Genomic DNA, 26911 nt, shown 5'->3' with positions numbered 1-26911 from the left:
CTGGCACCAGCAGGAGGCCGGTCCATGTTTAGTTCTGACTCTAGGCACCAGCAGGAGGCCAGTCCATGTTTAGTCCTGAACCTGGGCACCAGCAGGAGGCCGGTCCATGTTTATTTCTGACCCTGGGCACCAGCAGGAGGCCAGTCCATATTTAGTTCTGACTCTGGGCACCAGCAGGAGGCCGGTCCATATTTAGTTCTGACTATGGCACCAAAAAGAGGCCGGTCCCTGAGGTCCTCAGAGTCCGAGATGGTTCATATGGCACTAACATGATGAGATGTACTTTGGTGCTAGGCCATGGAGAGACTTGTGCAAAAGCAGAGCTGCTTTAAAGTCTATTCTCTGAGCCTTAGCAATGTTTTTAGATGGTAAAAATCTGCTGATGTGTCCTTTAACACAGTGCCAGCTTCAGCAGAGCAGAGAGGTGAATAGAAAAGAGAAAAAGCATCTGCAATTATTTTGCATAAGCTTTTTAGGTAAAAAGCATTATTCAGGCACAATACACAAAACTAATTTATATTAGGTTTGTACTTCCAATCCAGTTTGATGATGTATTTTCACACAAATCGACAATGTTCCCGTGTCACCAAGCTGAACGCATCTGCGGGTTTAGTCCTGGCTAAGTTCTGGTAGTGGTTCAGTGGTTCATGCGTTTGATTCCTGCGCAAACCTATTGATAAATGTGTCCTTGGCTAAGACGCTTGACTCACATTCCTTCACACGTCTAATATTTTGGTAACAACAGAAAAAACATACATTTCACCACCAATCTCCACTTAAAATAACACAACTACAACAATTCACCAGGGCAAATCAACTGAAAACGCTAAAAATAGACCAAAGCATTCTGTCACTTTTATTCTTACATTTAACAACGGGTCCGCCTAGCTGTAAACAACAACACTCTCCCCCTCACTTGTTGTGTGTACAAAGCATGAAAGTGAAATTAATCGACGCCAGTGTTTTCCATAATGGAGAACAAATTAGAATATGGCAGCGACAATGGCAGGCGTGCAGCAGCCTTGTGTTTGCCATGACACATAACAAGGGCTTGACATTAATTGTGAAATAACGAGAGTGGAATGGCGCTCTCCCGGCCCTCTCGCCCGTGTTGCAGACGGAGAGGGCGCTGCTCAAATGGGTTTCTGGTCAGGTGTACAACGCAGGCAGCCTGTAAGTGAGTTGTACTGCCACGGCGGAACATGACGAGGGTCACAGGAAAAAAGGGGGAATTCCTCTGCACGAGCCACAAGCTGTTTTACAAGCCAAGAGACGCCCGGAAAACAACAAGTGTAGAGTTTGACTGTTGGTAGTTTCAGACCGAGGGACAAGAAGCAGAACTTGTGTGTGGGTTGTTCTGCATTTGCCACAAGTGAACCCAACAGTTATATATCAGTAACTAGGTCCATGTACTCAATAGGTCTCAAATGAATATTTTTATTTACATAGTCTTGATGATGATATTCAGACGATCTTTTTCCCGATGCATCAGGAATGTGCCAAAATGTTCTGTAAATGAGGTTCAAGTGTCGCACAAAACAGGAATGGACCATAAAATTAACCACAAAAGGGCAAAATGTCATTTTATCCTTTTTGGAAGATCACAGTAGACATTTCTGTCTCTTTCTGCTGTGATTTGTGATAGTATTCATAATTAACTCTTTTTTTTATCTTTTTTGGCCCGAAGGCTTGATTTGATTGGACAGTCACAGCGTGAAAGGGGCGGGAGGTGGGATAGACGATCAGCCTTGAACCCACAACACCACGATGGCAGCAAGCACACATGTGCAACGCTCTTAACCACTGCACCAAAAGCTGGAGATGGGTCCCCGATCGCACCCCAGTGGTATTGGGGGATGGGTCAAATGCAGAGGACACATTTCCATACGGAGACAAACCTTACCTTACCAGCGAAGCACAACGTTTGAAAATCTCAACCATTATGATATTGATTTGTCGATATATGTCCCACCTCTAATCCAACCACACACAATATCTGCGGATTAAAATTTTCACTGGTCCTGCCCTATCCCAATTTAAAACACTGTTAAACAATGCTGAAAGAATCTTGCAACAGATAAAAATGCAAAAACATCACTCATATACTATAGCACTACTACTACTACTACTACTACTATTTCTACTTCCATTGGGTACTCGCATCAACTACTCTCCAATTCACTCACAAAGGTGGTTAAGTGTCTTGCTTGAGGACATAATGACAGAATGCACTGGTGAGGGCAAGGACTGACCCAAGACCAAGGGTGAACCAAATGTGAGTGCAAACAGTGAGTAGAGTAGCCCAAATATGTATGATGCAAAAAGTAGTAGCCAAAATGAGTAAAAGGTATTTTGAGAAACTAATACTGTAGAGAAACAGTTGGGTGTAAAATGTATTTAAAAATGACTTGAGTTAATGTAATAGGACTGACAAAACATAAAATAGTGCATATATTCTAGTATTGCCAAAGAACAGACACAAGAAGAGATCACAAAACACTTTTGTCCCTGTAGAATTACTGGCAGCGGGAGGAGGAACCGAAACATTTTACATTGTTACTTCAAACTAAATAGTAGTTGTGGTAGGATAAAGGTATGTTGTTCTATTCTGAAAGGCAAATGTAAGGCTGCCCCAAATAAATTGTATGTTTGCTGTAACCCGACCCAAAATTTTTCAAGTGGGTCCGTCGGTAGGTAAATTCTTATTTTTTTTTACTTTGAAGGCAAAAAAAAGATCCAAATTGTCGCATTTTTTTTACTCTGAGTAATTGCCAGGGGTCAGGCTTCAACAGTCCAGGGGTCAGGCTTCAACAGTCCAGGGGTCAGGCTTCAACAGGTCAGGGGTCAGGCTTCAACAGGTCAGGCTTCAACAGTCCAGGGGTCAGGCTTCAACAGTCCAGGGGTCAGGCTTCAACAGTCCAGGGGTCAGGCTTCAACAGTCCAGGGGTCAAGCTTCCAGGGGTCAGGCTTCAACAGTCCAGGGGTCAGGCTTCACCAGTCCAGGGGTCAGGCTTCACCAGTCCAGGGGTCAGGCTTCAACAGTCAATGACGGAAAACATCTCTATCAACCCGATCATGAGACTAAATCTCCAGATTAAGATATTTCAAGCGACCTTTTGTACGCAGTTATCCTTTATTTTGGTAGCGAAGGCAAGCTGGGGGAACATGCGGGGGACACGAGCGCCGCCATGTTTGTTGTGATTACGCTGCTGAGCGTGTTTATGTCCCAGAATGCAAAGCACAGGTCAAATTTAACATGAAGCCACACCATGATGGAGAACGACATGAGAGGTGGCCAGGCCAGTGGCGCTGACAGAGGCAAACCAATAAATAAAAGGCAGTATAGGATCACTCCTGCAGGACCTGAGGACCTAAAATGTTAATGCAGATGCGTCGCGCAATGCGTTATTTGTCCCCTGGGACGAATGATAAGTTGACCAGCGCTATAAAATTATTCAACATGGCCTAACTAAGTAAATGTAACTGTACTTTACAGTACTGTAACTGCACCTCTGGCTCCGTGATGCCCTGAGATATGCTAGATATGTTTTATTGGAAGACCTTCAGATAAACACTGGCCAATTCATTGCAATTTTCTGTCTTTGTTGTTTTGGGAACTGTTAGACGCTTAGTTATCTTGAACAAATCTGCACAACTTCAGCTCAGACAAAGTAGAAAGCTTGGTAGTTTACATGTTAATTCTGCAGCAACAATAAACATATATTCTGCCTCTGTAGAACACGACGCCTAAATAGCTTGTTCAAAATGTACTTCGGTGTAATGTATAAAAATACATACAAAAATGTGGGGGGAAAAATATCTATTAAGCAGTGAATGCTCTTCATGGTACATTAGGATCCTGGCCCCTGTGATATCCACAATAATGAGTGTGATTTAGTGATTTCACGCTTTGTTTGTCGTGGCTGGCCCGCCGCCCCTCTCCGGATCCCCCCGTACACAGGTGTATTGGCTCAGTGTAATAAGATCATTACCACCCGGGTCGCTAAACGTGTTTATTTGCCTTCTCTTTACCTCCTGATCTGCATCCAAACAGCCATTTAACTCAAATAAGCTCTGTGTTATACAATTGGCCAAACAGGAGTCGATTTGGATTGTTCTAAGACTTGTGGGTTTTTCAGTAATCCTATCAGTGGCCACAAATGAAATTATGCACAAAAAGCATGGGAGCAGTACAGGAATATGAATGATATAACTTGGCTTTAAGGAAGACACAGGATTTACTGTTCATGTCTTAGAACACAAAATTATGTAGTGGCATAAGAAGAATAATCTCAATATTTGTTTCAAACGATATTTTCACAATGCATCCAGAATACATGGTGCCAGTAAATATCACACAAAACATGAATGGACCATAAGATTTACAACAAAAGTACAGAAATATGACTTTGTATCCTTGTTTGGGAGATTACGCAGACGTTTCTCTCTTTTTAAAGTCATCTTTAATAGATTTATTTAAAGACAATATACTCAATATTCTTAATTTGCAAACTTCCAAATCATCAATTACAATATTAATATTTTTTCAATATATTTCCTGCCTCCAAATGCAAAAAGGGTTCACTTTCAGCTTATTTTCACACTAATTAAACACTTTTTTAAGCCCTCTGCTGGCCACAATGGGAAGTGAACCTTATTAAAAAGGAATAATAGCAGCACAGCTAATTATAGTAATGTGATTTTCTTTAACAGATCAATGCTGTTGTTAGTGCAAACACAGGAACAACTCAGGCCACATATTTCTGCAGTAGAATTTGTCTGTGGAGATGTTTACAGCGGATGCCCTTCCTGTTGCAATCCAGTTATCAACCCAGGGTACAATGAGTGCTTCAGGTAAGATTTGAACCAATTATCCTCTGCTTGGAACAAAAAAAAAAACATCTGAAAATGAGACACGTTCAGATGCGTCGTTCCCGACCCATTGCTCATCCGCACAGCCACACTCTCCCTTTCACTGGCTTTTTACCATCTAATTAACACAATTTACTGCTGCCCATTAAGTATCTAAATAGTGACGGCGTATTTTAAGTGGGAAGCGATGTAGTAGCTTTAAAGTTTGCGCTTGGGTATAATAAAGTGGAGAGTGAACCTGTTTTGGTGTAAGCTCTCCCACAAGGCGTCATACATAACCGTATGTTGGTGCAAAACTTCAAAACATGCACAACAAGCTAATCCGTCAGGTACTCTTCTACATCGTTTATACCCAGGGATGGAATATTTATCAAAGTATCTCGTAAATGAGAGCAGGGCGATATGACAAACATTTTATCTCGATGCACAAGAGAACATTTGTGATAACGGTATGATTCAAGATATAAATGACTGAACAGGAAAAAATGACCATATTAAATAAAATAAAGTGATTTAATTAAGTAGTATTAAGTATTTTTTTTAAAACTGTAATATATATATATATATATATATATATATATATATATATATGAATGATTTGTCAATAGAAGGCTTTTTCTTATTTTACAGTATGCAAAACAAAATGTTGTGCTTTTTCCATTGGCAAATATTTTTTTTAAGACAGACAAGTATATAGTCAGTTCACTTTTGAACTTTTTTAATTCTTGATTTATGTATAATTTAACATTTTTAAACTGAGATTTGCAAATAGAATACAGTAGTTTGTGCAGTAGTTTTTTAATTTCAAGTTAGAAAATCCTCATCTTTTTCTGATTTGAAGTCAAACTAAAATTTAGTTTGCGTGTCCAATTGGCAATTATTTCAAGGCAGTCAAAAATATAATTCAAAACAAGATAAATACTACTTAATTCAATATTTAGTTTTTTCAACTTATCTTATTTAAAATGGTAATGGTTTCATTCGTGTGAAAAAGGATATTTAAGTTGGGTATAAGTCTCTGCTTCAGTCATTAGTGTTTTTAAGCTTTGTGAGAAAAATCAAATGCAGTGGACATAGAAATAATTGCCAGTGAGAGAGTGTTTGATTTCATTTGATTGTAATCGCTCAAAATTATTTCCTTGCACCACAGTGACACTTCTTCTGTTACCCCTTCATCAAGTGCACTGCAAACTGGATAGGCCTATAAACTCGCCGCGCACACACAATAACCCTGTGCCCTTTCGTTTTATTTTACCTACAGCCTAAGCACATACGTATCCCGGCCTCTAACTGAGTATGCAGCTTCTATTATATTAGCGTTGTAATCATTATTGAACCCTTCTGGCCCCCCAAGCACGCACGTTGCACCGGTTTGGGCGTGCATAGCAAATTTCATTCAAGGTTAATAAAGTTGAATAATTTGGCTAACCAACCAGAACTGCTTCTCATTACGTAGCCGATAAACACATTCATCAGAGGTGCCAGTTTAAAATAAAACTCTCCTTCGATTTGCTTACGGAAGACAGGAGGACGCTGGGAGGAGGAGGACGCTGGGAGGAGGAGGAGGTAGAGGAGGAGGAGTGGACTGGACAATGTAGAAAAGTACCTGAACTAGTTTTGTAGAGATTAGTAACCAAACAGTGTGCACAGTGTGCAGGCAGACTGAAAATAAAAAGTGGATAATATCGTGAATCTTGTTTTGAAGATATGCAAATTTGATTAACGCTGGGTATCGTTATTGTTGTATTGCTTTGTTTTGACCTCGACTAATATATTTTAACGTTTTAACAAATTCCTGTTGGATTGACAAGAATAAACTGACTAAACTAGGGACAAAACCAGAACTAAAGCTATACTCAAGCAAGACTGAAACAGGTATTCACGAAGGACTAAAAAAGGTATTCACCAAGGACTAATAACAGGTCTTCAAAAAGAACTAAAACAGGACTAAACTAGACTAAACTAGGGATAACACCAGGACAAAAGCAAGACTCAAAGAAAAGACTAAACAAAAAGGTATTAAAAATGAACTGGAAGACGAATGAGATTACCACCCCACTCATGTGTCACAGTCTGCTCCACTCTACCTGTTAGCCACGCCTCCTCATCAGACCCACTCCCTACACCTGTCTCTGCTCCACTCTACCTGTTAGCCACGCCTCCTCATCAGACCCACTCCCTACACCTGTCTCTGCTCCACTCTACCTGTTAGCCACGCCTCCTCATCAGACCCACTCCCTACACCTGTCTCTGCTCCACTCTACCTGTTAGCCACGCCTCCTCATCAGACCCACTCCCTACACCTGTCTCTGCTCCACTTTACCTCTTAGCCACGCCTCCTCATCAGACCCACTCCCTACACCAGTCTCTGCTCCACTCTACCTGTTAGCCACGCCTCCTCATCAGACCCACTCCCTACACCAGTCTCTGCTCCACTCTACCTGTTAGCCACGCCTCCTCATCAGACCCACTCCCTATACCAGTCTCTGCTCCACTTTACCGCTTAGCCACGCCTCCTCATCAGACCCACTCCCTACACCAGTCTCTGCTCCACTCTACCTGTTAGCCACGCCTCCTCATCAGACCCACTCCCTATACCAGTCTCTGCTCCACTTTACCGCTTAGCCACGCCTCCTCATGAGACCCACTCCCTACACCAGTCTCTGCTCCACTCTACCTGTTAGCCACGCCTCCTCAGACCCACTCCCTACACCTGTCTCTGCTCCACTCTACCTGTTAGCCACGCCTCCTCATGAGACCCACTCCCTACACCAGTCTCTGCTCCACTCTACCTGTTAGCCACGCCTCCTCAGACCCACTCCCTACACCAGTCTCTGCTCCACTCTACCTGTTAGCCACGCCTCCTCAGACCCACTCCCTACACCAGTCTCTGCTCCACTCTACCTGTTAGCCACGCCTCCTCAGACCCACTCCCTACACCTGTCTCTGCTCCACTCTACCTGTTAGCCACGCCTCCTCATCAGACCCACTCCCTACACCTGTCTCTGCTCCACTCTACCTGTTAGCCACGCCTCCTCATCAGACCCACTCCCTACACCTGTCTCTGCTCCACTCTACCTCTTAGCCACGCCTCCTCATCAGACCCACTCCCTACACCTGTCTCTGCTCCACTCTACCTCTTAGCCACGCCTCCTCATCAGACCCACTCCCTACACCTGTCTCTGCTCCACTCTACCTCTTAGCTACGCCTCCTCATCAGACCCACTCCCTTTCGACTTAGGACGAAATGGAACTCTTGTTTTTGGTTTGGATGTGCTGTGATTCAGTTTCGATAAAATGAACTTGGGGAATAATACAATTAAAAACTAGCGGTTTCAGGTACATTTTGTGGTGCTGAGCTTCTCCAAACTGACTGGGACTGGAGGCCGAAACAGCGTGAACACTTTTAGACACACGCTGGCACATTTCATCATTCACTCACATTATATAGTCTTACACTATGGAGCAGCTCATCAAATCAGATGGATTTTAACGGCAACTGGCCTTCAAATAGACAAAGTTACACTGACTGCATGAGATTGTTGAACTGTACAAGAAAAGAAGACATTATGGAACCTCCATCAACTCGAAACATGTACTATTAAACAAATCCTCCAGATCTAGACTCAAGACTTTAAGAAGGCGTGAGGAGCGGATACAAATGCAGATACAGCCGATTGAACTGGTCATGGGCCGCATATTTCTACAGAAAATATCACAATAAATGATCATATTAAAACTACTTTATAACACGTACACATAATCCCAGTCAAACATTTTTCTAAATGTGCAATATCCTTAAAACATGAAAAGAAAAACATAAGCTGCAACAAATAAACGGTAGAATAAAACTGTAGTATGGTAAGTCAGTTATTTAGTTAGTTTTCCCACAAGTGCATGACGAATGTACACACAATAAATACTGAGGCCGAAAATATATTGTTCCAAGTCAATGTAGAAATTATCGTGACTTAAGTCTATCATAAACTAACCACTGATCTGTCAGCGAACAAGGCTGTTGTTTTTACTACTTCAAAATAGTTAGTGTGCCTCAAAGTGAAAGAATAACTTTGTGAAGACTAAAATGGGTCGTCATTAAGGACTAAAACAGGACTAAAACAGGACTAAAGCAAGAGGATATAATAGATTTTTACTTCATCAGAGAAAAAAACATTAAATTGCCTCACTGCTCTGTTAGCTAACAATGCTGTTATTTTACACAAAATAGTTACACAATGCGTCAGCGTGAAAGACTAACTGTAGTACAAGTTTATAACTAGTTTTCCAAAACTATAAATCATTAATGTCAAATAGGTCTGTCGACAAGTCAGCGATTATTTTCTCAATTAGTCAAACATTGAGACTTTTTAAAAAAAAATTTAAACAAATGAAAGTTGAAATTATGTGTTTTACTGATTTACTGTTTTACTGTTTATTCTTTTTGATTTAATAATGCCACCGTCTGTTATAAAAGGTATTTCCATGTGTTTTAGTGTCTGTATAGTTCACATAACGATTACACTTAACAAAACATGACTACAGTTGTTTTATAGTCAGCTAGTCTGGTCATGGCTGCCCTAATGTCAAAAAGTATACATGGACAATTACGCAAAAAAAAACTTTTATTTAAAGATCAAGTAAATGGTAGAAACAATGAGCGCAGCTGGATTGTAGAACTTCTCACAGCCCAATCTGAACACATCCCTCATGTGGCTATAAACAAGACTTACTCAAGACGAGGTCTCACTCTACCATTTGAAGACAAGGCCACTGCGGGCGCACATTACCCGGAACATCTTTTTATCCATCCAATTCCTCCCACTATGAATAATGCATCTCCCTCACCCTCACTCTGCTTGGGTTTACTGCACCGCCGCGTGTGCGTCGGGCGTATTCGCAAACAGCAGTCGCAGTAAATACCGGGGCTTTGCAGTCAATTTGATGGCAGTTATGCTTAACAAATCTACCTCAATCTAATGATCAGCCACAAAGCTCGGCTCCGGCTTTAATCTGTGCCGCGATACACTTGGGGATCTCCCTGCGCAAAGACGGGACAGAGGAGACGCAGCGGTCCGGTCCCTAATCCCGCCAACAACAACGGGATCAAGACAAACGCAGGACGATGTTAGTCTTTCATGAATAAGAACGCCACTACAACACCAGCGGGGACAAGTTTTACATATCACTTCTCTGCGCTCCTTATTCCAGCATTAACCTCACGTGCCTGAATAAAAATACTGTGTGTGTTTTTTTAGATTGAGTGGAGCAACGGGATTTAATCTAATACAGAACAACATGCAGTACAAGTTTATGTAACAGTAATGTAAAGTGTGAGAAAGGCCTTTGTGTGTGTGTTTGACGAAGTAAGGAATACATATTTGTTATTTATTCTGCTAAAAGTGTGCAGTCATAAAGGTTTTGTGCATTGAACGTTTGAAATTAACGACAGAAATAGTTGCAATTTGAAATGTCATGTGTGCAAAAGAAAGGAAAGTACGAGTTTATATATTGTTCGATAACCGTTACATCGCTCTTTTTTGACGAACCATGTCAAAACGCTCCGATGTTTTCTTTTATCGTGCATTTTTATTTGCGTGTCATTTAATTGGGAAGTTTGAAAAATATGTAAAAAGCATCTGCATTTGTCTTGGCATGACAAAGATTGTGGAAAATGTAACTTTGAGCAAATCTCTTTTTTAGTTTTGCTCTTATTTTTTAGTTTGTTTAAAGCCTAATATGTAATCCAAATATATATTTTTACAGTAATTTTAACAATGGATACTTTATACTTTTACTTCATTACATTTGAGAGCAGGAATCTTTACATTTGATACGGTTTGAGGAGTTATTTTCAGCATATTCACGTTGTAAGTTTTGATTTCCAACCCGAGCTTTGAGCAAACAAATATACAAACATAAAATTCACAAGAAAAAAAATAAGAAATTGACTGGAATTGCTCTTGTCGACCAAAGATCAGCACAAATCTTCGTTATACACTTTACCGTTCTCAAAGTCTGTGTGAAATACTTGAAATTTACTTTTAAACGGGTACTTAACAAACCTTTATCGAAGCAGTTTTTATCTGTACTTTTATTTAAGTAACAAAACTGCCACCACTGTCTGTCTCTCACTCCAAAAGTACAGTATATGCAGTGATGGGAAGTATTCTAAAGAAACTTGTCAAATAAATGAAAGATGTGAAAATTAAAGACTTTTTTGTTGGGTCTGTAACTGCCACTTTGCTGAATGAAAAGTCGTTATGTATTTTAGCTTTTAATGCCTTTAATACATGCAAAAGATGTGTGTGCTGTGTGATATAATACAACTGTGCTCCTAAGAGTGCCATGGATTTAAATATTATATACGAAATATTCAAGATGTTTTTGTGGTGTAAATTATGGCTGCTCGATTATGGCAAAAATCCTAATCATAAGCGATTATCGGGCTCATATTTCACACACTCCTACACTGTCAAAATTAGCATATTATAGTATTATATATATAGATATTCTACACATAATTTTTTTTTATTTAAAAGCGTATGTAGAAAAAAAAGGGTTCACATTTCATTCTGAGCAGAAGGTCAGCAATTGTATTTGTGATTATGACATATTTGTCGGGTGTAAATAGGATTATTTTAAGCATTTCAAAAAAAAATTAATAACGTCACAAGGGCGGCACAATTGAGTGAGAATTAGATTTGTAGTTTTTGCTTTGTTACATAAATAATTTCAGACTTTTCTATTTGATAATTGGATTCAATAGATATTATTGTGCAGCGTTAAATTTACAGAAGTCAGAGCACTTTTGTAATATTTTTAGAGGCAAGCACAAAGATCATAACATCACCACAAGAAGTGAGCAATATTGAAAATAATGAATAATGAGTATCCCGATAACGATGACCAGACAATATTAACAGAAATGTGTCTTTGAACGTATAAGTTGAGGTTTAATCATCAGACAAAGGATGAGTAAGGGAAATGTCAATAACAAGTGCAGAAATATCACCTTTTACCCTAAAAGTTTACAACATCTACAATGACATTCGAGCTTCGGCTTTTACCCATCTTCAAAACGACCTTCACGACATCGTCTAAACTTCGCCCATCTCCCCGAGCGACTCCACATTTTAAAGAAAGCGGCCCTTTAAGGACAAGTGTTCCGAGCGACTCCTGGCCAGTAAATAACCTGCGAGTTCGTTGATAGAGGGGGAATTAGAGCCGGAGCGAGGCCGTGTAATGGGGATGGATAGGCGGCTCGGCGCTGGGTCAAAGTCGCTTAGGAATCAATGCTCGGGTCCAGGAGAACAAGGCCCGGGTCTATACGAGGAGCGAGGGAAGGGAAGGGAGAGAAGACCAGAGGGGAGAGCGACCAAAACACAAGCCCCGGCAATCATTCATTTCCATTATCACAATTAAAAAAATGGATAGAGGAAGACCGATGTCGCAGGGCCGGGCCGGAGACAAAGCGCATTGCCTCCGCCGCCTCCCAGTGGGTTACAAATTTACACTATTACATTTCACGCATAAATAGACTTGTGTGTGTGTGTGTGTGTGTGTGTATTGAGGGGCTGAGATGTAAATTTGCTAATTAAATAATATCGCGGCATTACTAATAAAAGTGTCACATTTCCTGCGCCCCGGAATGAGTATCGAAGAAAATGGTAATAGCCTTGACACTCGGATTAAAACACTATTGATGCCATTAAAATGCTAAGTGGGTCCCACCAATTGGCATAACCACATTTTACCGGAGGAATGTCAAAGGAGCACGTGGAGGAGCGGCAATTACGATTACAGTGCACTTAATTATGTGCGCCGCATATTTAATACGAGCCGGAGTAAAACAAAGGTTATGTTAATGCAGGTTTAATAACTGTTCACATTTGTTACAGTCAAGAAGCGTGTTTGTATTTCTGATTTGAAGAAAAGCTGACTTGAACGAATGCTAAATAATTACAGCATGTTATGTGTAGATAACGGTTTTGGTCATTATGTGTTCTGAAGTGGGATAAACAGCAGTTGTGAGGCCGGACAATTAAGTTTGGGATGGGTGGAAACGTGGGCTTCTCCTGCGCTCTAGTGGCCACAGCGCGGATCTTCATGTGACTGTAGTTTGTTTCTTTGTAGTTTACTTGTCTGGTGTAATGTTGTAATGTTAGTGTTGTCATTAATGGTCATTTTTCTGAATTGTTTACTGCCAGAAGGAAAGCCTGCAGCTGTTGTTTTAGTGGAGAAGTTTGAGTTTTGGGGGTGAACGTGGCCCGCTCTTTAGACAGTGGCTGCAGGTGAAATGTGCGCTTGAATCCCTCAGGAACGCTGTAAACTTGGTGCAAAACTAAAATGGTTCGGTCATCAAGTTATTTTCTGTGAGCGGATTTATCAAATGCACTACGCTCAAAAATAACAGTTGTATTAATTGAACGTTGAGTTTGAGAAACCCATGATTTTGTCACTCTAAAGCTTAAATTTGAGTCATAACTGAAACCACACGCTGCTAATTTTCTATTCATTTTTGCCAAAGAATTTTAGAAAAATTCTAATATTTAAGTTGTAATGAAGCCTAACCTGATATATGATAACAAATGTCCATAACACGATTGTTTCCAGTCCAAAAACAAAAGCCCAGAGAATGAGTTAGAGGATTATAAAAAAAAATCTGAATAGATTTTAAATAAAATTATAAATATTATGCTCATTATTTATCACATATATTTTTTTATTTTTTGAGATTTTTGTGCAAAACAGTTATCATAACACATTAACTAGTTTAATTTAATTGTTGATTAACTTTGTATTTATTCCATACAATTACTCAAGTCTATTTTAATATCTGCATTGAACTACACACAGTTTTGACATTTATTGGGAAAAGTATTTAATTAACAATTTTATGTTTATTTGATTTCCTCCGTGCTGTCATTATCAGTTCCAGACAAAGCCCCCGGTGGAAACAAATGGCCACTCTTGTCCTAATTTAAACTAAAGCAAAGAAGAAATGCATTTATTTCCAGGCCATTATATGGTAAGGAATGCATTAGCGTGGTGCAAATGGACCACTATTCATAATGGTTAACAATGACATCCAATTCAACCCGGCTAATGAACTTCAATACAATCATGTTGGGTATTAAGCAGTGATTTGTTGAGTCTAAGTGTATCATTCTGGATGCTAATGTTGATGGATATCTGGATGGGGAAAGAAGGAAGGAAGCGGCCCAGAGATACAGTGACATGTTACAGAGAAGTACAACAGCACCATCTAGTGGCAGGAACACAAAAACACCAAAAAGATACAAGAATGACATCTATAGAGTTCCAATAAATCCATGGGTTTCAGAGTGATGAAAACATAGTACTGTTGTCATAGCGATGGACAATTCAAAACAAATATTTTGTCTTTTGAATGGTTAAAATTCCTCAAACTCTCACCACCATGAATAAGAAGCTGAAACCCATGAAGAGTCCATGTAAAATGAGTTCCCTGGAGATTGTCAGAACTGAATTTAAACTGATAAGTTCTGTTGATGTTTTAAATGTAATAAATGGCATATTCATCTTATGCCATTCTTTTATTTTCTCAACTGACAACAACCACGTCTTTGGGGTTGTATAATAATGAATGCACTGCATTTTCCTTTTGTTTAATGATATTGACAGCGACGACGTCAACATTTGTGCCAGTTTATGTTTCATGAACCATAAACCAGCTCACAACAAATGTGCAAATTCTACCAGAGAATTCTGACCTTCAGCTCACTTTTAACCTAGAAGATTCAAATGAACACCATCTATTCCGTATCAAAGTGATGAAAATAATAATAATAATGAACTAATTCATGTATTATTATTAGGCCCGAGCGCCACAAGCTGGCGAGAGGCCTATTAGTCCCGTAAGGCCGTGCGAAGCACGGCTGCAAAAGTGCGCACGAAGCGCTCGCCCACTTCCAAACACTCACTAACGCACTCCTCCACTCATGCACGCCCCGTGCATACCAATTAGTAGTAGGAAAATGGAACATTACCGTTGTAAACGGGCGAAGCCCGTGCAAAAGTGCGCACTAAACGAGCACTTTACATTGGGATGACGACCGCCCCATATAAAGCACTCATTTGCGCTAAGTAGCTCACGAATACGTTCCCCATTTCTTGTATGTTCCGTGCATATAAGCATGTAATGCAAAAATTGAACATTAATACTGTATAGAGGGCCAAAAACACAAAGTGGGCGGAGCCCACTCAAAATTAACAAAAGTACCCGTCAGTGACCAGGGACCCACACCATGAGGTAGGAAAGCGCGAGCGCTTTCCGAAAATGTATAGTTTATGATATTTGAAAAATGGGAAACATTGTTTTCGCATCGGAATATTATTATGCCCGAGCCCCAGCAGGGCGGAGGGCCTATTGCTCCCGCAACACTGCCGAAGGCAGCGTTGCAACTGTCTGACCAAACATGCGGGCGCAGCCCGCATGTTTGGTACCCCGTCGCCCCTGGCAAGTACAGTGAACTAGCCCATGCCGAAGGCATGGATCATGCATACTTACTCCTGCTATGACAGAAATAGTCAACAATTAGTGAATGGGCGTAGCCCATTCACTAATTGTTGACAACAGCAGCGCGAAGCGCTGCATTCCTCCAAAAACCCTCCTGGCATCGTCCTGTACGCGAGAATCCATGCCGCAGGCATGGGCTATGCTTGTATCTGCTCAAATCAATGGAAATCTATGGGGAGTGGGCGGAGCATCCCGACGGAATAGGGAGTGACGAGCGCGTAAGCGCTCGAAATGATGATTCCACCCCATGGCGGCATCGGGAAGGCTTAGAGCTTTCAAACGATGTATAATTTGTTGTTATAGTGGAAACGGCTATATTGTTTTTGCTAAAAATATTATTATTATTAGGCCCGAGCCCCAGCAGGGCGGAGGGCCTAACTGTCTGACCAAACATGCGGGCTGCGCCCACATGTTTGGTACCCCGTCGCCCCTGGCAAGTACAGTGAACTAGCCCATGCCGAAGGCATGGATCATGCATACTTACTCCTGCTATGACAGAAATAGTCAACAATTTGTGAATGGGCGTAGCCCATTCACAAATTGTTGACAACAGCAGCGCGAAGCGCTGCATTCCTTCAAAAACCCTCCTGGCATCGTCCCGTATGCGAGAATCCATGCCGAAGGCATGGGCCATGCTTGTATCTGCTCAAATCAATGGAAGTCTATGGGGAGTGGGCGGGGCATCCCGACGGAATAGGGAGTGACGAGCGCGTAAGCGCTCGTAATGATGATTCCACCCCATGGCGGCATCGGGAAGGCTTAGAGCTTTCAAACGATGTATAATTTGTTGTTATAGTGGAAACGGCTATATTGTTTTTGCTAAAAATATTATTATTAGGCCCGAGCGCCACAAGCTGGCGAGAGGCCTATTAATCTCGTAAGGCCGTGCGAAGCACGGCTGCGAAAGTGCGCACGTAGTGCGCACGAAATCGAGCGCGAAGCGCTCGCCCACTTCCAAACACTCACTAACGCACTCCTTCACTCATGCACGCCCCGTGCATACTAATTGGTAGTAGGAAAATGGAACATTACCGTTGTAAACGGGCGAAGCCCGTGCAAAAGTGCGCACTAAACGAGCATTTTACATTGAGATGACGACCGCGAAGCGGTCGTCATCCCCATATAAAGCACTCATTTGCGCTAAGTAGCTCACGAATACGTTCCCCATCTCTTGCATGTTCCGTGCATATAAGCATGTAATGCAAAAATTGAACATTATTACTGTATAGAGGGCCAAAAACACAAAGTGGGCGGAGCCCACTCAAAATTTAACGAAAGTACCCGTCAGTGACCAGGGACCCACACCATGAGGTAGGAAAGCGCGAGCGCTTTCCGAAAATGTATAGTTTATGATATTTGAAGAATGGGAAACATTGTTTTCGCATCGGAATATTATTCTTTCTTCTTCTTCTCGGGACCAACCCCCCTATTTTTCACCCAGTGAACATTGACGAAAAGTCACAAAAATTTGCACACCTCTAAAAATCGTGCCTCTCTACATTCTGGCTATTTCCCTTTTCTAAAATAAAAAAAATTGGCGCGTCAGCGCCCCCAAATGTACCAAAAATGCATTGAGAGATGGGAACCAAAAAAAATCTGATTGTAGAATCATGAAATTTGGCGCAGAGGTAGATGGTGACAAGAGAAGTAAAAAATATTACCACGGCAACGCCGTCCGCCCAACCAAATGTCGGCCATATTGCTTCAAAAATGGCTAAACATGACTTCGGAGTTTTTCCAAACGTCGTACTTTTACGAACTCCTCCCAGGGCGTTGGCCCTAAAAAGCTGAAATTTGGTGAAAATGCTACTGAGGAGTGGGACATCAAAAGTTATCCAAATTACATTGATACCTGTCACGGTAGCAAGAATTTCAGAAATCTCCCAAATTTAACATTTCTGCCTTTGCGCAGATAAAGTCCGAATTGTGTCAAATTAGAATCAGTTGTTAAACTCTTTGCCCTAAACCTACTTGAAGTGAAATAAATTAATTTGGAGCCACAGCGCCCCCTACAGATTTTATATGGAGGTTATCTTATATCTTATCTTAAATATTTAGTTTTGCAAAATTATATGAAATTTGACACACAACTCAATTTTGGCATCCCCATCAAAAAAGTCAATGAGACCCATGTCACGCCTACTGCTGAATCTGTGACGCTGTCACATCTTCTCCCCTTTGTTTTACCATCAAAAAGCAATTTTATTTTGAATTCTTGGCAAAATTTGCGGATTTGCCGCACAGACACCGTGACTCTTTGAATAAAAATGTAGATAACTTTTGATGGTCCACACCTGAAGATGAGTCTCACCAAATTTCAGGTTAATAGGGCTAACGCCCTGGGAGGAGTTGGTGAAAGTATAAAGTGTAAACATGTTCTTGTGATTTCCCCATTGGAATAACATGGGAGGTTTCGGTCATCGCTACAGCAATGCTGTAACAATTATGACATGGGTCTCATTGACTTTTTGATGGGTATGCCAAAATTGAGTTTTGTGTCAAATTTCAGATAATTTCGCAAAACTGAACATTTAACCTCCATATAAAATCTGTAGGGGGCGCTGTGGGGCCAAATTAATTAATTTCACTTCAAGTAGGTTTAGGTTAAAGAGTTTAACAACTGATTCTAATTTGACGCAATTCGGACTTTATCTGCGCAAACGGCAGAAATGTTAAATTTGGGAGATTTCTGAAATTCTAGCTAAAGTTTGCGGCTTCGCCGCACAGAGACCGTGACAGGTATCAATGTAATTTGAATAGCTTTTGATGTCCCACTCCTCATTACCATTTTCACTAAATTTCAGCTTTTTAGAGCCAACGCCCTGGGAGGAGTTCGTAAAAGTACGACGTTTGGAAAAACTCCCGAGTCATGCTTAGCCATTTTTGAACCAATATGGCCGACATTTGGTTGGGTGGACGGCGTTGCCGTAATAATATTTTTTACTTCTCTTGTCACCATCTACCTCTGCGCCAAATTTCATGATTCTACCATCAGATTTTTTTGGGGTCATTTCCTATCTCTCAATGCATTTTTGGTACATTTGGGGGCGCTGACGCGCCAATTTTTTTTATTTTAGAAAAGGGAAATAGCCAGAATGTAGAGAGGCACGATTTTTAGAGGTGTGCAAATTTTTGTGACTTTTCGTCAATGTTCACTGGGTGAAAAATAGGGGGGTCGGTCCCGAGAAGAAAGAAAGAAAGAAGAAGAAAGAATAATATTCCGATGCGAAAACAATGTTTCCCATTTTTCAAATATCATAAACTATACATTTTTGGAAAGCGCTCGAGCTTTCCTACCTCATGGTGTGGGTCCCTGGTCACTGACGGGTACTTTCGTTAATTTTGAGTGGGCTTCGCCCACTTTGTGTTTTTTGGCCCTCTATACAGTAATAATGTTCAATTTTTGCATTACATGCTTATATGCACGGAACATGCAAGAGATGGGGAACGTATTCGTGAGGTACTTAGCGCAAATGAGTGCTTTATATGGGGATGACGACCGCGAAGCGTCATCCATAAAGTGCTCGTTTAGTGCGCACTTTTGCACGGGCTTCGCCCGTTTACAATGGTAATGTTCCATTTTCCTACTACTAATTAGTATGCACGGGGCGTGCATGAGTGGAGGAGTGCGTTAGTGAGTGTTTGGAAGTGGGCGAGCGCTTTGCGCTCGATTTCGTGCGCACTACGTGCGCACTTTCGCAGCCGTGCTTCGCACGGCCTTACGGGACTAATAGGCCTCTCGCCAGCTTGTGGCGCTCGGGCCTAATAATAATAATATTTTTAAAAAAATGTTTTTATATTAAAAGTAATATAAATTAGGAAGGGTGTTTATGTATTTTAATTATAGGGCTACAAAATATGAAAAAATGTAATTAAATTACTATCTTTAAGTTTTCATTCATACTATTCATTACTATTTCATAGTATTCCTACTATTAAAGGTGTGATCACTCACCGATTCCAGAGTTGCCTCCAGTGATGAGAACCACTTTGTCAGAGAGGTCCCGCCCCTGTAGGATCTCCAGAGCGGACGAGTTTCCGTCGTAGCGTTTGGGCTTCACCACCACATCCTCCACTGTGAAGGCCTGCCGCGGGTCAAAGAACGTGCTTCTCTTGTTGATGTGACTAGAAATAACATGAGGGAAATCTTCATAAATACAGTTTACACGGACAGCAAGACTTTAGACCGAATAACTTCAGTCCAAATAACTTACTCCACATAAATAATCTTCCCTGTTTCATCCGTTTCTTGCTCCCAGCCGTACGGTAGATCTGCAAAAATGTCAAACCCACAAAATACTGTGTTATTAAAGGAGACATTATACTTTTTTCAGGTTCTTAGTATTGAAATAAAACATGCAAAGATCATTATTTTAAGTAAGTTATTTTACATTTTCATCGTAAACTGCAATTTTGATCTAAAACAGCTTGGTAATAGAAATGGGTGCATTGACTTCAAAACTGCAGAAGTTATCTTCATAGCGGATTGTCATTTATATGTTTTTATTTTGTGGCTACCTGACATTTTAGAACCTACTCTACGTGTCACCTGGAGCCTTCATTTTTCAAAAAATTACTACTAAGTACAGGGATGTGAGCGGGGATAGGGGGTAGGTGAAAACAGGGATTTTCTGAGCACTGGAGCTTCAGTTGAAGGACAGAACAGGCCTACTCAAACATGCAGGAATCAATCAAAATACAACTTATTGATGACGAAATGCTGTCATGTTCCATAATATCTTTAAAAACAGATGGTATTCTAAACTGTGAGATTCTTTCAGAAGCTTTGTCACTGCCATTTATTTCATCAACATCAAATAATTAGACATTTTACAGTAGAAATTAGACTGTGTTTTGGTTGTGCGCTGCTGTTGTGCAATCAAATCCAGTATTTCATTCTAATATTTTACCAACTTGTTCATTTATTAAAGCAGAGTGCTTCTGCAGCTGCTCAAAGCCTGCTGCATTATGACTCATGAGTGTCTTATGATGCAGACATTGATTAGGTCTGAGAGCATTCCTGACCTGGCTAGAGGAGAGGCCATTTCTCTTCCACTATCTGTTGTCATTCTTGCATTTTACATAAAAGATGCTTACTAATGTGCAATAAAAAAAGTAGTTCAGGTAATGTCTTAATGTGTATATCGCCGTAAATAAATGCAAACACAAACCTCCAGCACAACGCTTTTTCTTTCCAGTCTTGGGATGCTCCCACTGGGTCTTCATGTCATCATGACTTGGAGAAAAGTGAAATCAATATTTAACAAACAATTACATCAAAAAATGAGGACTACATTTGGACTAAACCCCGAACATGCACATGACAGGTTAGACAACAGATTATTATATTATATTTAAGGGGTTGTAGTAGTAGTAGTAGTAGTAGTAGTAGTAGTAATAATACATCACTGAAAAAAATGCTAGTTAAAATGTACATAAAATACATTCCAAACTCTGGAATGGAGGTGAGGTGAAGTGGGACATAATCCAGTTTTAGACAGATATAATCTATGTTTTACCAAATATGAAAGATTTAGAGACATTTGACAAATTAAAACAACTCATGTGAATGATATTAGAACCTGGTTTAAAGACATTTAGAATAGGGTTTTGCATTATTCGTTTTTTTAATAGGAGATTAGAATAAACACTTTTCACATCACATCAGTTTTGACAAGGGCAAAATCAGGGTTTTTAGGTTTTACTTAACAAATACTTTTCAATGTACTAAGAGAGGCCTTTTTTCTGTTCTGTTGTGTGACACATCTTTGTCGCTGATACAAGAGACTGATTCTAGAAATGTTTTAAAAAGCTGTTACAGTCACACCGCAGGACATTCTAAAATCATGTGCAATTTATAGAAGTGAATGTGTAATAATGACCATGGCATAATGCCTCTTGTCATTCTGGAATTCTTTATATTCTGAAAACATAGTATTTTCAAGGGGCCTTTTAAATCAGGCTATGTCTATGTCAATAAATGCATGGAAAATGAAATGAACTGCATAGGCTTTCTACTGGTAAAACAGATGCATCCCAAATAAACACATGGCTTGACTGCTGCACCCTCGTCACAATGATAAAGATCATTAATATTATTATTATTTAGTATTAACTTCAACACAGGATTAGAAAAAGTTGTACATGCAGCAGGTGCACTTCTTACTTGGCATAGTAAACCCATCCATCTTTAGTGGACCTCTCTTCCCATCCCGGGGGTAACTCGTCCTCGCTGTCCGTGTCGTCCATCCCCGCGTACTTCAGAGCTGACATGTTGAGTTCTGGGGAGTAAAACAAAGAAATGAGACTGAGTGAGTGAGTGAGAGGCAGGAGAACAGCTCATATGAACGGTGTGAACAACAGTGCGGCGGGTACTCACAGCACTTCCGCAACAACACTGTGACAGCGGCCGAAAGGGCGCATGGGAAATAGAGTCTTAGCGCTGCAGCGGATTTCAGACAAGCTGTTCTCTCATCACAGCTGATGTTAAAGCTACAGGACTAAAGTCTATTTGCATGATGGATTTGTGACCTTATAGGACAGATGATGCTTGGTTTACAGAAGCTGTTTTAGTGACTAATTGAACACATCACAGAAAACCCCAGATAGTGCTCTAAAAGCAGTTATTTCGCAGAAAACCTGGTATTTTGTAGGATCTGATGCTTATCTGGGTTTATTTTCTTAAAAGGCCAATCCACATCATCCTTCTGTACAGAGATTTTTGCTACAGAGTCTGACTGGTGTAAGATATCTGTGGTGAGTGCACTCCTCTCCTGAGTCAAGTCCCTTTGCTCAAAATCAAAATTATTGAGATGTTCAGCAAATTGTGCTGGAGTGGCAGTGGTTATGACACACACTGAAATATGTGAAATGTGTTTCATTTGAATGGGCCATTCTTGTTCGAGCCGCAACCCCTGTCCCACACCCCAGTTTGGACTGACACTACACTGCAGCTCCACTGCTCCTCTCACTACCTTTAGACACATTTGTCCTCATTCTACTATTTCTCTCACAATTTTATTATCTTGCTTATACCTCTTCTCCTTTTATTTTTATATTTGGAAGATGGGTCATGGGCCAGATCATCACTTGGAGGGCCTGATTTGGCCCCTGGGCCTTATGTTGAATAGCCGTGCTCCAGCCTATGCACATTAAATCCTTTAATTAGTGAGTTGTCTCACTGCTGCAGCTGCTTCTACCCATGGATCTATTTTACCACACAGAAAACACAGGAAAAATATGGCATTGCCGTAACATAATTTTGAAAATTGTGATTTAAAACAACTTTATTCAGTTTAAACAGTTTAATTATTAAATTTGCATATAAAATATGAATTCAAAATGCTACCAAGTTAGTTCAAGACAGACCCAAACACACAACATTTTAAATAAAAATGGTCCTGTCAGTCCTGCATCAGACTGTAGTGCATCATGAGCGGGACCAGGAGTAGTGCGCATGTGCAGGGCAGCTGGTGGGCGGGGCTGAAGGTGGGCCGAGCCGTGGAGACAAGTGTGTGTTTGTGTGAGTGTGTCTGCCTAGCTCCTCAACGTGAGCCTCAGAGTGGATGCGTTTAGGCTTTGGACTGCTGCATCTGGTGCCTTTAGATTGTTTCAATGTTGACGTGTCCACATTTAGTTAACATTCCGTTGATAGATTGCAGAAAATCCTGGCCGGAGCTGAGTTTGTGGTTTCTCCTGAAGACTGTCCGCTTCTCCTCCCCTCGATGAAGCGCTGCGATGCCCTCTGATTTTATATCTCTCCTTAGTACGGATATCGATCTCAATTCTCCCAAATCTGTGTACTCTAAAGGTAAGAGCCTGCACCCTCTCCAAAGCCCCTGCCCTGTGTTTGTGAGATGTAGAATCAGTACATGCTAACTACCTATGCCTAACCCCTCGCTAGCATTAGTTAGCTGCGCTGTTAGCCAGCTTAGCTAGCTTAGTAGGCTGGCCACATTTTGGTCTGGGGACCACCTGGTTGGCTGCTTAGGTGTCACTGTCTGTAATGCTCGTGTCTTTATTCTGGCCTGTTGAAAGGCAGTGTGGCTCAGTCCATGCTCTGCTGTGACTCACAGTGTTGTGACAGTGGCTCATCAGTGTTGTTTGTGCATCGCTTAAACATTGTTCATTAAACGGTGATCAGGATGTTTCTCTGCAGAGGTGGTAAACTGATCCGTGCTATGCTTTTACATTTTCAATGCTCTTGTAAAATACAGAGTAAATTTAGTCAATAAGTCATGTTTTCTCTTTAATACAAGAGCCTATTGGTAACGAGGTTCCTCTCCTGCCCAAATATAACGCACCCTAGTAATCTATGTGAGCACGTGTGTGTGTGTGTGTTATTATTAGATTTGTGTTGCATTCCATTTGGGGGCACAGGCAAAACCCTTGATCCAGTGATCCCTTACTGCTTGTGACCTTGTGCCTGGCTTTCTTTACAGTCAGATTGGAAGTGGTGGTAAAGTCAGATGCTTCACATTATCAGGACTCCACCAGAGGCAACTGCACTCGTGTTGTTTTGTACACTCTCCTGCTCTTGAAGTGGAGGTAACCTGAGACCTACTTATGCATTTGGAGGGCTGCTACTGTAAAACGCTTCCTCTTGGCTTCGGTGGAGGTTACTAGTGTGCTGGTGGTAGATAAACTTAGACTTTCTGAACTTCCTCCCATTTGACCTGGAGCACTCAGCCATGTTCAAGAGGGGGGGTCTTCATGAGCTGGCAGAAGCCACTGCTTTGTGAGTGACCCTGGTATGTTGAGTTTAGCCTGCCATATGGTCACACTATATCACATGATGGCTGTTTATTTTTATCTGGGTAATTAGGTGCCTCATGTGTACGGTCAGGAGCCAATTGAGACCCCTTGTACATCATAATGGAGGTGACGAAAGAGAAGCAGTTGCATTTGGACTGGCTTGAGACAGGTTGAAGATTTACTAACTACACTACACCGTTGGACTGATGGAGCCATAACAGCAGCGTGACATGTTGAGAATATCCTAAAACAAAAAGAATAATTTTCCATTTGTGATATTTACTGCTGGGATTTGAATGGTATTCATATATAATCTCAAATATATATATATTTTTAAATCCTCTGTTGATATGCTTATGCAAAATTAGATAATGTAGTATATTGTAGTGCTGCCCCATACAGTTAAAGAGCCTGTAAACTTGATCTCTTTAATGTGCTTCCGTAACTAACTGCTAGTTCTAACATGCTGTTGTCACAGCGACACTCTTATTGAGCATCATAATGTTGGAGCCAAGCCACTGCTTTTCAGTCCAAAAAGAATCATTCTCAAGGGTCACAGTGCATGCATTCTCAAACACCCACAGCGCCCCCCTGTGACACAATAGGGACAAAACGGTTAATACAGAGCTAGTACAATTTCATAACAAGGAATGTATTTATCTTTTAAGCTGCAAAACGTGAGAAGTAAAACATGATGTATTATTTATGAACGAAGATTCTATATAGAAGCTGAACTTCTAATTTGTTTATTGTGGACCCAGTAATTACAGATAGGTTAACCATAAACCAGGTCAAAAGGTCAAAATCAACCTATGCACTTAATTGAGTGACCACACAGTCGCAGGCGCTCTGCCAGAACTTGGTTTGTTTAAGTCGTCAACTATTTGGACTGACTCAATGATTATCTATTTATTTTCACATCTGTCACTTCATTGTTTTTTTTGTTTTTTACTATTAATCCATTCACACACACATCCACACAGCAATGTGTGCAAGGCAAGGCAAGTTTATTTGTAGAGCACATTTCATACACGGGGCAATTCAAAGTGCTTCACACAGCAGGAAAGATGCATTAAAATCACAAAGAAATTACAGAAACAGAAATACAATAAAATTAACTAAATTAAAAAAATAAATAAACAAATAAAAAAAACACCTAGCCACAAAGGGTAACGTGTTTTCCGAGTCCAACTCCTTTTTAAATCAGTCCAACTGATTGTACGTACTTTTACACGTCTAACGTGTTTCGGAGTCCAACTCCCTCTTAAATCAATCCAACTGATTGTCTAAACTAATGAAATCACAAACGTAAAAGAGAAGAGTGCAAAGAAAAATCCTTTCAGTCATATGCAAAGCTAAACAAAACAGTTTTTAGCTTAGATTTGAACATTGTTAGAGTAGAACCTGTCTCACATCTTCAGGAAGACTTGTTCCAGATTTTAGCTGCATAAAACTGAAACGCAAATTCTCCATGTTTAGTCCTGACTCTGGCACCAGCAGGAGGCCGGTCCATGTTTAGTCCTGACTCTGGCACCAGCAGGAGGCCGGTCCATGTTTAGTCCTGATTCTGGCACCAGCAGGAGGCCGGTCCATGTTTAGTCCTGACTCTGGCACCAGCAGGAGGCCGGTCCATGTTTAGTCCTGACTCTGGCACCAGCAGGAGGTCGGTCCATGTTTAGTCCTGACTCTGGCACCAGCAGGAGGTCGGTCCATGTTTAGTCCTGACTCTGGGCACCAGCAGGAGGCCGGTCCCTGAGGTCCTCAGAGTCCGAGATGGTTCATATGGCACTAACATGTCCAAGATGTACTTTGGTGCTAGGCCATGGAGAGACTTGTACACAAGCAGAGCTGCTTTAAAGTCTCTTCTCTGAGCCACAAGGGGCAGTGCAGAGACCTGAGAACAGGACTAATGTGATGGTACTTCCTGGTTCTGGTCAGGACTAATGTGATGGTACTTCCTGGTTCTAGTCAGGACCCGAGCAGCAGCGTTCTGGATGTACTGCAGCTGTTTTACAGCTCGTTTGGAGAGGCCAGTGAGCAGGTCATTACAGTAGTCTAATCTACTGGAGACAAACGCATGGATAAGTCTCTCTAAATCTGGTTTAGACCCTATAGTTTTGATTTTGATGTTTTTTAGATGGTAAAAAGCTGCTGATGTTATTGTGTGCAGACACTGGGCATGAGCTGGGTTAAATGTTTTGCCCAAGGACACAACAGCAGTATTCACCTGAGGCAGCTGCGATCGCACTGCCAACCTGTGGGTCAGAGGAACAGGAGGGGGGTATGAAGCGGTCAGAACGGATGTCGGCCACATTTTGAAGCTACTGTAGTGAATTCATATAAAACTTTCAATCATATCATATTATATCTAACAGAAGGATGTCTGAAGCAAACCAAGGTGCGGTTTCACTTAAAAACATCCAATAAAATCAGATGTTTTGATTGATTCATGTCTCAATCACCATCTAATGGCCTTACGCTACGTGTATGTTAAAATATGTGGCCCTTGAGGGGAAAAAGTGTCTGTTCTACACTACTACAAAGCTGCTTTCAGGCAGCCCAGAGAAATGCTGACTTTGGAGCTTGAACCTTGGAGGACATTTTACACAAATCAATCTACTTTACATTATATTTTAGCTGATTTTTCCCTCGTTGTCCACTCAGTGAATAGACTTCGCGTCCTACCGATCTGGTGCAAAAAAGGGGAAATAATAAGCTGGAGGGCAT

The 26911-nt window shown here is 41.0% G+C and overlaps 2 protein-coding genes across 3 annotated transcripts in view; one reads left to right on the top strand and one right to left on the bottom strand.

The window, feature by feature from the left end:
• Nucleotides 1-21798, bottom strand: part of wwox (WW domain containing oxidoreductase) — a 91346-nt gene extending 69548 nt beyond the window's left edge. Inside the window, exons 1-5 of the mRNA XM_072434442.1 lie at nucleotides 21780-21798; nucleotides 21597-21711; nucleotides 20602-20666; nucleotides 19645-19702; nucleotides 19386-19555 (exon numbers count right to left, since the gene is read on the bottom strand). Of these exons, the coding sequence (XP_072290543.1) occupies nucleotides 19386-19555; nucleotides 19645-19702; nucleotides 20602-20666; nucleotides 21597-21703 (400 nt within the window). The 5' untranslated portion in view covers nucleotides 21704-21711; nucleotides 21780-21798. The remainder of the gene's footprint in view (nucleotides 1-19385; nucleotides 19556-19644; nucleotides 19703-20601; nucleotides 20667-21596; nucleotides 21712-21779) is intronic.
• A 1126-nt stretch (nucleotides 21799-22924) lies between these two features.
• The window catches only part of LOC140349553 (nuclear factor of activated T-cells 5-like), a 19575-nt gene continuing 15588 nt past the window's right edge, over nucleotides 22925-26911 (top strand). For both annotated transcript variants that reach the window (XM_072435933.1, XM_072435931.1), the window contains exon 1: nucleotides 22925-23240. In XM_072435933.1, coding sequence (XP_072292034.1) covers nucleotides 23168-23240 — 73 coding nt within the window. In that variant the 5' untranslated portion in view covers nucleotides 22925-23167. The remainder of the gene's footprint in view (nucleotides 23241-26911) is intronic.

The sequence above is a fragment of the Eucyclogobius newberryi genome, unplaced genomic scaffold (genome assembly GCF_026437365.1).
Source record: "Eucyclogobius newberryi isolate DKJ021-1_F unplaced genomic scaffold, fEucNew1.0.hap1 SCAF_7, whole genome shotgun sequence".
In the NCBI taxonomy this organism is placed as follows: Eukaryota; Metazoa; Chordata; class Actinopteri; order Gobiiformes; family Gobiidae; genus Eucyclogobius; species Eucyclogobius newberryi.
Note: the sequence above shows the minus strand (reverse complement) of the source record. Positions and strands in the feature narration are given on the sequence as shown.